Source organism: Typopeltis vanoorti, chromosome 24 (genome assembly GCF_054136105.1).
Source record: "Typopeltis vanoorti isolate ZY-2024b chromosome 24, IOZ_Tvanoo_1.0, whole genome shotgun sequence".
In the NCBI taxonomy this organism is placed as follows: domain Eukaryota; kingdom Metazoa; phylum Arthropoda; class Arachnida; order Uropygi; family Thelyphonidae; genus Typopeltis; species Typopeltis vanoorti.
This window is the reverse complement of record NC_143572.1, coordinates 18305817-18320265: the sequence shown is the minus strand read 5'-3', so window position 1 is coordinate 18320265 and position 14449 is coordinate 18305817. Positions and strand designations below refer to the sequence as shown.

The following is a 14449-nucleotide window of genomic DNA, read 5'->3' as shown; positions in this document are numbered from 1 at the left end:
TTTTCTGAGAAGCCAGATGCTATCAAATGCCTTGGAAATATCAAAATATTTCAAACTTGAGATCTCACTGACAAAGAAAATTGTTCTTTCTTAGAAGGCAGTTCAAATAATAATAATAATAATAATGCAAAAGTCAAAATTATAAATCTGAAAATTTAAAAAACTAAAAACTATAGTGAATGTCTTTACATTTCATATTAATATAAATAAGGATATCAAGTGAATATGAAAAATCTCATATAAAACAGGCAATGCAATATTTCTATATTTAGAGTATTTCAGTCTCATTCATGTGCACACATACAGACCACAGAAAATTTTGTTTCTCATTTTACTTTTCTCTTCGATTTTCTTATGAAATGTAAATAAAATTTGATTATAGCAGTGAGAATAAGAGCTTCTTGCTTATTCCAGTTAGGTAAACAAAAATTATTAGTATGTTTGTTTGTTGGTATGGTTGGCTGAATGGTTAACATATTTGCTCTCCAACCAATAGACTGCGTTTGAATCTGTCATGGGCATGAATGTTTGTAATTGCTTTTATGTGGGAGATGAATTTTATTGCCCAGTGTGAGACCACTGATCTTCTTATTGGAGGCCTGAAGTTGCTTGAAATCGTTTCATATTTGGTTTTTAGAGGAGGGTTTCTGGATTATGAAAAAATAAATAAAAAATACAAATGTATATATATATATATATATATATATCATCATCATCAAATTCCTGACATGTACCCTCAAGGGATGTACAGGATATGATAGTACTACATGAAAAAAATTACATCATTACTAACTTCCTATCTACAATTTTCCTCCAAATCAGTCTGTTACTTGTCAAGACTCCAACATTATCAGATCTTATATTTCTATCGTCTAAGGCACTTTGTACCATATCAATCCACCTATATCTTGGTCTTCCATTGGGTCATTTTCCTGCCAACCTGGCAAAGAACACCTGTTTTGCTAATCTTTCCTCACCCATTCTGTTTAAGTGACCATACCACCTGAGATTAGCTCTGCTAACGCATTCCTGGATGCTGACAATGTCAAGTTCTTTCTAATATCCTCGTTTTTAATACGATACTGCCATTGATGCCATCTGTTCATGCCTCTAATCTTTCTCAGGACTCTAATATCTGCGGTCTCTAGTCTTTGGTTAAGTGTTTTACTTCTGACCCTACTCTCAGATCCATAAGTTAAAACTGGTTTGAACACTGTCTTGTATACAGCTAATTTAGTGTTCTGACTAATTTCTCTCTTATTCCATATGAATTTATTCAATTGACTTCCTACCATACCAGCTTTGTTGATTCTGTTGTCTATTTCTATATTTAATTTACCATCTTCACTAAAAATCATGACTAAGTAGCTGAAATGTTTTACATGTTCCACAAGTTCTCTGTTCACAGTGCAGTTGATATTTTCAATGATTCTGCCTATTTTCATTGTCTTTGTATTGCTGAACTTCATACCATATCTATTACAACAGTTATTCAATTTAGTCAGCGAATCTTGCAAACTTGTGGTGGATTTATTTAGAAGTATAATATCGTCCTCATAAAGCCAAGAGCTGACATTAACATCTCCAAGTTTGATATCATGTTTAATACCACTTTCCTTCATAACGTGATCCATATAAATAATGATTAACAGAGGGGATAATGTACATCCCTGTCTCACACCAGATTTAATATTAAACCATCTTCCTCTATTTCCTTCGATTCTAACTGCTGACATACAACTCCAATAAAGACTAAGTGTTGCTTGATATAATGCCCTATTGACACCATATAACTGTAGAGTATTGAATAGCTTCTCTCTCTTGGCACATTGTCATATGCCTTTTCCAAATCGACAAAACTTAAATACAGATCTTTGTTATATTCCCATGATTTCTTGACTATTTGTCGTAAAGTGAAGATCTGATCCTGACAGCCTCTATTTGTCCTGAATCCAGCTTGTTCTTTACCAAGCTTTTCTTCCACAATTCTTCTCAACCGTTTCTCAAATATACTTGCATAGATCTTGCCAGGAACACTCAGTAGGAAAATACCTCTGTCATTCTCACATTCAGTTTTATTTTCCTTTTTATATATGAGTACTATTAGAGCTCTACTCCAATCATCTGGAATTCGTCCCTCTGTCCAGGCTTCCTGAACTATGCAGTGCAGCCACTGCAAGAGTTTTATACCACTATACTTCAGCATTTCTGGTCGAATATCATCGACTCCTGCTGCCTTTCTACATTTCAAGCCTTTGATGGCTTTTTCTACTTCAAGTTTGGATTTATATTCCTGACTGTATGCTTGCTGAGTGTTTTTTACCGCTGGGCTATCACTGCTTGTTTCATTTAGCAATTTTTCGAAGTAATTACTCCATACTTCAAGGATATCTTTTTCTCCTGTTTTTATGTCACCTTTATCATTTCTAACTCATTCTACAGCACTCTTTCCTCCATTTCTAAACTTCTTCAACAACCTCCAGAATATCTTACCACCTTCTTGATATTTATTTTCTATGTTCTTGCCAAAGTTCTCCCATGACTTTTGTTTAGCTAGTTTTACACAGTGTTTCACTTTCTTACATTTGTCTCTTTATTCTCTAAGAGCAAAAGCTGACTTATTTGCGAGGAACTTTTGATATGATTTCTTCTTTTCCTTCACTGCCTCTTTAACTTCCTGTGTCCACGATGGAGTTCTGATTTTTCTATCCTTGCAGACAACCTCACCACATTACTCTCTGGCTGAATCAATCAGGGTTTTCTTCAAGGCTTGCCACTGAATCTCCAAGGTTTGGTTCTTGTTCTCAAACTCTTTAATTTTTTCTTCAATAAACTTTGTGTATTTTAGTCTACAGTTCGCATCTGAGAGTTGCTCAACTTTTATTCACTTTAAAACTTTCTTACATGTTATTCTTTTCAATATGAAATTCAATTTTATCTTGCTCAAGACTAAATAGTGATCACTTCCAATTTCAAATCCTCTGTACACTCTGGTGTCCTGCACCAGGGAGAAAACATCACTATCAACAATAACATAGTCAATGAGACTTTTCTTATTTCTTGCCTCGTCTCTCCATGTGAATTTGTGCACATTTTAATGTTGGAACATGGTGTTAGTAATAACCAGTCCATGTCCTGTGCAGAAATCCAACAGGTATTTGCCATTATTATTAGCTTTGCTCTTTTCTCCAAATTTTCCCCAAATATTTTTGTATGTCTGAGAATCATTTCCTACTATGCTATTCAGATCCCCAACAAGGACCAACTTTTCCTTTTTCATTGTGTCAATTGCTTTTTCTAAAGCATCAAAAAATTCCTCCATTTCTACCTTAGTAGAACCTTCTGTGGGACCATAGGCACAAATAAGTCTCATTGTCCAGTTCCCCATTCTCATATTTCCCCACATCACTCTACTTGAGACTGCCTGCCATTCAAGAAGATTAGCCTCGTATTTTGTGTTGAATACGATGGCTACTCCTTCTTTTCCTTGATTGTCATTGCCTGAATATAACATTTTGTATTTATTGCTCAGAAAGATCTCCACAGTTTTTGTCTATTTTGTTTCAGTCACCCGTGTTATGTGGATCTTGTACTTATCTAATTCTAGCTCCATTTCTTTGCCATTCAGGCTTCTTATGTTGATAGTACCGATCTTTAACTCTGGCAATGGTGAGTTGGGGTGTGTTTTATATATCTATATATCTATATTTGTATTTTTTATTTATTTTAATTTAATTTTATTTATTTATTATAAATCTGAAAATTTTAAAAATTAAAAACTGTAGTGAATGTCTTTACATTTCATAATAATAATATAAATAAGGATATCAAGTGAGTATGAACGGGGAAAGTCTAGTCTTCAGCCCATCTCAGATTGTGATACACCTTCATGACTAAGTTTAATCATTTCAATCTTTGAATCTAATTTAATAGCCTTACAACTTTTCTTTTCACTTTTATCTGCCATTATATTAAGTTTAATCACAACAAAAATAGTAGAGTAAAAGCTAAAAACAGTTTAATATATATATATATATATATATATATATATATTACTACTACTATTAACTTGGGGTTAGGATATGTTCATTTTTAATATTAACTGACTTAAAACCCGAGAATTATAACAAAATGAGATTTATTTGAAAATGCAACATGTTTCGTCGTGATTGACTTCATCAGGTGTCAAGAACATAGAAAGATATTAAAAGACACTGAAAATAACATTGAGACACTCTAAAGCTATACAATTATAAAGTTATAATATTCGACTGTGAATTACAGTTATTATGAACTTGAGCTATAGTCCGTGTTAAAGTTCTATTGTTGTACACTTGTGCGTGTGTGGAACCACTCGATATCCAGTATCTGATAGTAGAGCTGAAAGAGTCAGGCAAATTATATCTGAGATTATTGTTCATATGAAGCGGGTCCAAGGTGATTTCTTTTGACTCCACAATGCGGCGTTCCACCTCATCATGGCAAACGTGTAGGTTTGAAGTTATTGTCCAATTTACTTCATGTTGGCGGCTTTCGTTGTTCGTGTTTATTGAAAACAGGACATGGCCTGACAGAGCAGTTGCTCTGGTTCTCTTATAAGCAGTGTCTCTCTGGTGCTCCTCGAGACGTAGTAGGATAGATTTCTCCGTTTGCCCATAGTAAGGCTTTCCACACTCACATGTGACCTTGTATACACCTGGGAATTGTAGAAGGTTGTGAGGTTGTTTATAGTTGTTGAAACATGATCTTATTTTTGGCAGAGTCGTGAAGCACGTTTGTATGTTAAACTTCTTTAGGATTCTACTCAGCTTTTTGGATAGTGTGCTGATATATGGCAAGACGATATGACCTTTGGAGTCGTCCTGTGTCTCTACATTGCTACGTTGATGGTGGGATAATTGGTTGTTAATACTTTTTAAAGAGTAGCCATTGTTTTTAAAGGTCCATTTAAGATATTGTAGTTCTTTTTTTAGTTCTTCTTCATCTGACACTACAGAACTTGCATGATTCGCAAGAGTTGATATAATACCCAACTTTTGCGCTGGATGGTGATGTGAGGACGTATGCAGATATCTGTCCGTGTGTGTTGGCTTTCTAAATATAGAGACTTTTATTGATTCAGGCGTCTTAGTGAGTTCAACATCTAGGAAACAGATGGAACTATTTTCTTCATTCTCCATGGTCAATTTTATATCCTGATGGAGGTTGTTTAAGTGGTTGAGAAACCTGTGAAGATTCTCAATACCATGCTCCCATATGAGAAATATATTGTCCACATATCTAAGCAAAATTCTTGGTTTTAAACTAAAAGAGGAGATTGCCTTTTGTTCAAAATCCTTGAAAAAAATGTTGGCTAATACAGGAGAGAGTGGGCGTCCCATAGCTAATCCTTTGACCTGTTTATATAGTTTACCTTCGAATTCAAAATAGCCAGTGTTTACACAGTGAGATAGCAGAGAGAACATTTTATTTGAAATCTTGTTCTTTAAAATATGGAGAACATCCTGTGTCGGAATGTTGGTAAAGAGTGCTGCCACGTCAAAGCTCACCACGATGTCAGAAGATTTTAGTTTTAAGTCCTTTATTTTAGAGACAAAATCTGTTGAGTTTTTAATATAAGAAGATTTTCCCGCATAAGCTTTTAACGATGATGCCAGATATTTGGATAACCTGTATGTGGGTGAGTCAATGCTGTCTACTATAGGTCTCAGTGGATAGTTTTCTTTGTGTACCTTAGGGAGACCATATAACCTTGGAATGAGTGGGTGTAAAAAACGGATGGAAAGCTGTGTATTTCATGGGATTTCTGTGGTCTTTTGTAGGAGATTATTGGTTCTATTGAGTATTTCTCTTGTTGGATCTCTCTCAATTTCCGAATAACTATCTGACTCTAACAATGTTAAGATTTTTTCTCGGTAGTCTATTTTATCTAGAACTACAGTTGCATTCCCCTTATCAGCTTTTAAGATGACGACATCTTTGTTAATCCATAGATTTTTAATTGCAAGTCTCTCACCAGGGGATATATTATCAGAAGGAGGTTTTGCGTTGTTGATTGCAAGAATTGCTTCTATGCGAAGTAAACTCGCGTCTGCAGTAGGAAGTAGCGAAGCTGCTTTCTCCATCTTAGTTAAAAGTAGTTCTTTAGGAATGTATTTTGGTGCCAACACAAAATTTAGACCTTTTTTGAGAATTTTCTCTTCATCGGGACTTAGCACATATGATGATTTGTTAATCACCAAATTTTTAAGTCTACTATGACAATTATTTAGAGTAGATCTTTCTTGTTTTGACTTGAGTAAGTTGAACTTTCTGATTAGCTTGTGTTTGTTTAAGTTTTGATATCGTAATGCACGGTGTGTACTTGAATCTTTAACGTAATTCCAAGAATCCAGGTCTAAGCAGGCTGCTAATTGGTTTTCTGATGATGTTTTTTCTATGAAAAGCAAAGATAGATTGCGTTTTATATCGCAGATCCTCTCCGTTAAAAGATCTAGTTTAGCTTTAGTGTAAATTCGGTGCGCTCTTTCTGTAGTAATGATTTCTTTAAATTGTAGGAACTTTGGAATAATTGAGGAAAACTTTCTCTTCAAGAAGATAAGTTTGTTGATATTAATCCCAATGCTCCTGAGTGTCTTCTGATATGCTTTCATAAGTGAACAATTACTTTGATGTGGTAGCACTCTTTACCAACATTCCGACACAGGACGTTCTCCATATTTTAAAGAACAAGATTTCAAATAAAATGTTCTCTCTGCTATCTCACTGTGTAAACTCTGGCTATTTTGAATTCGAAGGTAAACTATATAAACAGGTCAAAGGATTAGCTATGGGAAGCCCACTCTCTCCTGTATTAGCCAACTTTTTTTTCGAGGATTTTGAACAAAAGGCAATCTCCTCTTTTAGTTTAAAACCAAGAATTTGGCTTAGATATGTGGACGATATATTCCTCATATGGGAGCATGGTATTGAGAATCTTCACAGGTTTCTCAACCACTTAAACAGCCTCTATCAGGCTATAAAATTGACCATGGAGATTGAAGAAAATAGTTCCATCTGTTTCCTAGATGCTAAACTCACCAAGGTCCATTTAAGATACATCTTAAATGGACCTTTAAAAACAATGGCTACTCTTTAAAAAGTATTAACAACCAATTATCCCACCATCAACGTAGCAATGTAGAGACACAGGACGACTCCAAAGGTCATATCGTCTTGCCATATATCAGCACACTATCCAAAAAACTGAGTGGAATCCTAAAGAAGTTTAACATACAAACGTGCTTCTCGACTCTGCCAAAAATAAGATCACGTTTCAACAACTATAAACAATCTCACGACCTTCTACAATTCCCAGGTGTATACAAGGTCACATGTGAGTGCGGAAAGCCTTACTATGGGCAAACGGAGAAATCTATCCTACTACTACTCGAGGAGCACCAGAGAGACATTACTTATAAGAGAACCAGAGCAACTGCTCTGTTGGGCCATGGCCTGTTTTCAATAAACACGAACAACGAAAGCCGCCAACATGAAGTAAATTGGACAATAACTTCAAACCTACACGTTTGCCATGATGAGGTGGAACGCCGCATTGTGGAGTCAAAAGAAATCACCTTGGACCCGCTTCATATGAACAATAATCTCAGCTATAATTTGCCTGACTCTTTCAGGCAAATTATAGCTGAGAGACCACAGATACTGGAGATCGTGTGGTTCCACACACGCACAAGTGTACAACAATAGAACTTTAACACGGACTATAGCTCAAGTTCATAATAACTGTAATTCACAGTCGAATATTATAACTTTATAATTGTGTAGCTTTAGAGTGTCTCAATGTTATTTTCAGTGTCTTTTAATATCTTTCTATGTTCTTAACGCCTGATGAAGTCAATCTCGATGAAACATGTTGTGTTTTCAAATAAATCTCATTTTGTTATAATTCTCGGGTTTTAAGTCAGTTAATATTAAAAATGAATATATATATGAAAAAGCTTTAATGACTGATACCTTTTTCATAATATTCCAACTGAATTCTGGATATATATATATATTATGAATTATATATATATATAATTCATAAAAATGGGAGGAGTGAACCTTAGTCCACTCAAGATGCTAATGTACTATATGTTTACAACCTTTTATGAATGGGAGTGACATAATATATATATGTATGTGTGTGTATTGTACTTATATATATATATATATATATATATATATATATATATTTATATAAGTACAATACAGTTTTTAATTTCATTTTAATATGAGAGGCATTTCTTGGAAGCTTACAAAGAACATGACTTTGGGGGATACCAACATTAATCCAGGTAACGGATTATTAATACACATGATTATTCACTACTTCATATCTGTGTTACTTCAAGGATATACATTCTAAAGACTTCATATCTATATCTTATAATGTTAAAGATATAGTTACATAATACTGTGTCATGATCAGTTAAATATCTTACAACATTTGCAATTTCACATAATGCTGCTGCCATCCATACATTCATAACTTCAGTATATTCCATATATTATTATTTATGCACTTGTTACAATTTTAAATGACATAAAAAGAAATGAATTAAAATAAATGAGATAAATCATAAAAGCATAAAAAAAGAAAGAAAAGATAAAGAACATATACTGCTAAGAGTAAGCACAGTGGCACCCTCTAAGAGCAGAGAAGATGGGGCCACTAAACAGTAACATCTCATGATATATTAAAAGCAGAAACTATAGAGTATAGTATACATCAGCTTTCCGATTGGTTGGTTGTTGTTATCGAAGAACCTGACCTTTTCTCTGCTCTATGTATAGTTCACTGTATATCTATTGCAGCTCCTAAATCCATACATTTGTGATCACCATATCTGCATATAGCATCAGTTTGTTATCTTACATGGTTTTGTTGTTACTAGATATTGCATAGGAAATTTACAGTATCACTTTAGACAATTTGCAGTAACTCTGTCTTCATGTTTCTCCTCATATTCCTATATGAAATAAGAAACCTTTATAAGATCTTTTAAATCTGAAGATGAGTTAGCCTTACACAGAGCTGGAAAAATTTTTTTCTTCTGAAAACTCAGTTTTTAATTCTGTATAACAAACATCTTGCTGGGTGGTTAATAGACAATATACACTGGCCTCATGGTCTTAGTTGCAACAGCCATAATTTAAACCAGTTCTAAACCTAATCTCCTATATCTTATGTGATATAGGAAATTAGGTCTAGAACTGGTTTGAAATGGTATGAAAACTTAATGTATGAATTTGTGGGCTACAATGCTTTGATTTGATGAGATTCGGTTAATGATAGAGGTTATTCATAGAGGTAACACTTTTAACTTCAACAAGAATTTTTTGTTTGTTTTAATCACTGTGTTAACAGTAATTATTCTGTAATTATTATTATTTTACACCTCCAGGGAGTCCAAAGACTCATTGAGGGAGAGTGTGCCAACAACATCGAATGATTGAGTCCCTTCCAACTACTAACCACTCTCAAACTTGCTTAACTTTTTTGTGTGAGCCATTAGTTGCATAGGCTCTACCAATCGACTAACCTTTGCTGGCTGAGTAGTACGAGGAAAGTCTAGTCTTCAGCCTATCTCAGATTGTGATACACCTTCATCACTAAGTTTAATCATTTCAATCTTTGAATCTAATTTAATTGCCTTACAACTTTTCTTTTCACTTTTATCTGCCATTATATTAAGTTTAATCACAGCTAAAAACAGTTTAATATTCACACAATCACAAAGTGCAACATAGCAGCACGAAGTCGCGTGATACGAGGCATGTCTTATGGCATGCTTATGATAGCGACAACACATATCATTTAGTAGCCTCTTGGCACTAAAGAGCCATAACGCTGAAGCAAATGATGTAACTTCAGAGTAAGTGGCAATTCAAAAATGTCCTTAAGTGTGAAGTGCTGTAAGTCAGGGTATGCCTGTATTTGCATTGCAAATCAAATTATATCAACTAAAGGTGAGTTGAACATACTGGAGTGACAGTATGTTTTCCCTCCAGGAACAATAATAGAATAATGTATGGATTTTTTGGTCATAGTTGCCTTGCCTATAATTTTAACCATTCACAAAAGCATATTTGCATTATGGAAGATACAGCGAAATGTAAATGTGCTGCATTTCCATAAAACATATTTGAACAGGTTTGTATTATTTTATAATTTGTGTCTTTATATTAATGTAGAGTGATAGGTCCAAATACACATGCATATCATTAAATAAAGCAATACCTAGTAATTGCATCTCAAAAAAATAAATTATTTTATTTTAGAACAACAATATGTAGGGGTATAGGAAAGAAATTTGAAATTGCTAGAAAGTCATTATAAATTGCCTATAATTAAAGAAAACTAGGAGTGACTTTTATATTGGATTATTCAACATATGAAGTTTGTTTTATATAACTTTTTAGAACAAAACAGGTCTCTCGATTTCGTTCACCAGAAGTTGAAAAGTTATTTTCAGAATTGCAGCAACATCGAGAAAAGCTTAGTCAAGATTGCAGTGATGCGTGGTTGACATTTCTAAAGTAAGCAAATGAAATGTTAAGTTATATTTAATTACATATAACACTAATCTATTATTGTAGATAAATTTACTAATAATTTCTTGCCAGGTATAATCATAGATAAACTGTTCATTGCTAATTGTCATTCAGTAATTTGAAGTGAGTTCTAAGTGGTGAACCTTGTATGTTTCTGTTGGGACTTTGTTCTGGGTAATGTGGACCATTTGGGAGAAATTTGGATAGATAGACAAATAATAATATGTCCACCTATCCAAATTCAGGTTTGATCTTGATAATTCAGGTTTCATCTCCCATAAAATAAAGGGGAGACAATATGTCTTACATCTCGTAAAGACAGCTATATTAGAAAGTTTCAAAGGAACATCTGAAATGATTTATATGCTGATATAGTACAATAAAAACCAAGTAATTCAACTTTACACAGATGACATATGAAGGGCAATAGGCCACCAAGGTCAACAGTTATGCTCAGATTTGTCAGTCTCAGAATAAAAACTAATTGTTGTCATATCATAATATTTTTCTGACAGCCATCGCTTTTAAGGTGCTCTTTATATTTAACAGTTTTATGTGTGTGTCTGTAATGTAGTAGAAAGAACAGTTGGACAATGCACCCTTCAAATTGGAAAAGACATGAGTTCGATTGCTGTCATGTAGGAATCTTTATATTGACTTTTTTCAGTTTAAGATGAGTTTCATCTCATACCAAGTAGCAGAGTTTTTATTCTGGAAACTCAAGTTTTTCCTTCCACATATGAGCAAATTGGCTGACAGTGCACACAATTAACATACAATACTATTAGTAAGCAGTAGATGGGATAGTATTGATGGTGAATTGTGTAGTGTGCAGTTGGTGGTGTGGAGTGCCATCTCATGATGAGTCCTTGGACTCCATTGGGGAATCTTGTAATAATAATAATAACAGTTTCTAAAGTCTGGTTTTTTTTTTTTTTTTTTGTTATTCCATTCTTGATGAAATAGACCTAAGAGATTGTAAAATTAATAAATTGAATAAATCAAGAAAAAAAAAATTGTGGATATATCAGTCATTTTTTGAAACAGGGAATTTAACCAGAATTTCTACCAGTATAAAAAAGCAATATCTCTCCTGGCAACACTGGATTGTTATTTCTCTCTTTCTCTTACTGCAAAGCAAGCTAATTATTGCAGGTATGTTCCATAATGTTTTACTGAATGTTTATTATAATATTTACATATGTAATTTAACAATATATCTTTATTTCAAATCACTTTAAATATATATTAATATCTGTTACTTGAATAATACAAAATATTGTATTTTATATTCAAGTATTTATTTACATAAATATATATTAATTAATTAAAATAAATATCTGTAGTTGTTAGTACAAAATGGGAATTTTGTAACCTGGAAACACCACCTGCGAATTAATCTGGGGGTTAATTCTCAGGTGTCATTTTGGATTGTGTTAGTTAAAAATTGTGTTCTGTTATTACACAGAAAAATAAAAAGAAAGAACTTAGAAAACTTAGAACACAGAAAAATAAAAAGAAAGAACCTCTGTACTTAGAGCACTGCCATTTATTTTGTTCAGTAATGATACAGGTAGTGATTTGAGAGGAAATATTTATATTTGTTATAACTTAAAATTGTGGAGGATTGAAGTTAATAAAGGCAATATAGAGATCCTGCAGGACACAAGGATAGTGCTGAGAAAGGATAATGGTTGTCATTTCGGTGTAGCAGAATTTTAATTTATGTATTTTAGGATAAAAAGCAGTGCAGAACTAGACTACAAGAAATTGAGAGGTTGGTGGTGGTGACAAAGTTCAGAGGGTATATTTCATAATTGAGCAAATTACTCAAATAACACTTAGATGTTGAAGAATGAGGATTATAAAATTTGCTTCATAGGTGATATAAAAAAAGAATATGATAGAAATACTAAAGGAATTTCAAATAAATTTGATGCAGAGTAAACTTTTCAGTACAGGACATGTGTGTGCTTGGAGGGGGGGGGGCATCCATGGAAGTTGTGCAAGAGTGTGTTTAGCAAAGGTGTAACCATTAGATTTTTTTCTGAGCGAACGAGAATGAATGGAGTGGGTTGCTAGAGGCATTCATGAGTCTGTGACTTATTTTAAGGAAAGGTATGGTAGACATTGGGTGAATAATGGTGAGTATGAGCATCCCGCGATCAGTGTTTGGATTCCATGGAGATGCCTATATAGTAATAATAATAAAATTATGCTTCCTTATCCACATGTGTTATTGGATAACATTCTGTGTTTAATCATTGGTATCTTTGTTGAAGAATTTTTTTTTAAAGCGACAATTGACTTTTTTTTGTTTCAATGATTTAAATATTAATATATGTTGGCATCTTATAAAATTAAAAGATGATAGTTTGGCATTTACATTTTATATTTCAGGCCTACAGTTATGGAGAGTACACATCAAAGACTCTGCATTAAGCATGGCCGACATCCAGTAATAGAAAAATTGATTGCTAATCATGGACAGTATGTCTCCAATGACACAGCTTTAGATGTAAGGGCAGGTTCAGTTGCATGACTTCTTTTTATTATTTCTAATGAGAATATACAAATTTATTATGGGTTTAACTACAAACATTGTAGTTTTACATTCCAATTGTCAGAATTTTTGAATTAATCATCTGCAAATAGTAATTAATTGAATCTTATTCTCTCTTAATTGCTTTACAGTCAGTTCTCAACTTACAACAGGTTACCATGCTAATGACCTCATTGTAAGTTAAAAAAGTCATAATTGAACCTTATGGTTCACTATATGAACCATAAGGATATTTAACAGTAACATGTCTGACTTTTAAAATATGTACGTCTTGGTTACATATTTTAACTAATTTTACCCTTTGTTTATAGTGAAAGAAATATACAAATTATGAAAGTGAAATTATTGTACAGTACTGTACCATAATAAATAAAGAAACATGAGTGTTCAGTACTTCTGTGGTAAAATGATCAGCTGGAAATACATGGAGTGAAAGTAATTCTTCAATGCTGATTCTTATTAATTGGACAGTTCATCAAAAGAGACAGGTGCAGAGGGGAAAACTAGTAATCAACAACAAATTCTTCAAATTCAGGAACTGCAAAGCATTCTGAGGATGATTTCACCAGATACATAACTTGTGGAAAATCTAAGCTCATCTTCATGGGCAAAGTGAGAGTAGGAGTGAACTTTATAAATTTGTGCATTGCATCCAACTTAGTCTCTGCAGGTTTCCTTTCTTTTTCTGCAAAAATTTCTCTGCATTAAGCAGTTACAGCTTGCATCATCTGTCTATTTTGCTAAATCTCTCCATGTTGGAATTCATTTCCTCAGACAACTGAACTGCCTTATTAACAGAGGCATCTACCAATGGCATTTACCAGTTTTTTTCTCTGTAAACTTTTTTTGTTGACTCACCTTCTTCTTCCTCTTCTTCCTTTTTCGTCTCTTCTGCTTCTGCAACTTTCTGTACTCTTAACACCAAATGGTCTTCATTTGAGAGCTCTTCTTCTTCCACAGCTTTCAACAAATGCTCAACATCTTTGTTGTCAACCTCCAACTTTAACACTTTGGCTATTAGCACTATCTTGTCCCCAATCTTAAGGCTTCATATTTGTCAAATTGCTGCCATTTTATTTCCATGCTACATCTGCAAGATATTTATATCCTTCCAAAAGTCTTGATAGTTTTCTCACCCTCAGCAGCAATCATCCTAGCAAAAACATTTCTTAAATAATATGCTGTGAAGGCAATAACATCATGTTCAATTTGTTGTAGGATTGTAGTGGTATTCAGCGAACATTGTTATAAATTATGGAGACAAAAACACATGTTAGAGTAATTGCTTTA

At 33.5% G+C, this 14449-nt stretch overlaps 1 protein-coding gene across 1 annotated transcript in view; it reads left to right on the top strand.

Moving 5' to 3' along the window:
* The window catches only part of LOC150092964 (DNA mismatch repair protein Msh3-like), a 209898-nt gene that overhangs the window by 119292 nt on the left and 76157 nt on the right, over positions 1-14449 (top strand). The window contains exons 13-15 of the mRNA XM_090414114.1: positions 10465-10581; positions 11644-11751; positions 12997-13114. Of these exons, the coding sequence (XP_090270240.1) occupies positions 10465-10581; positions 11644-11751; positions 12997-13114 (343 nt within the window). The remainder of the gene's footprint in view (positions 1-10464; positions 10582-11643; positions 11752-12996; positions 13115-14449) is intronic.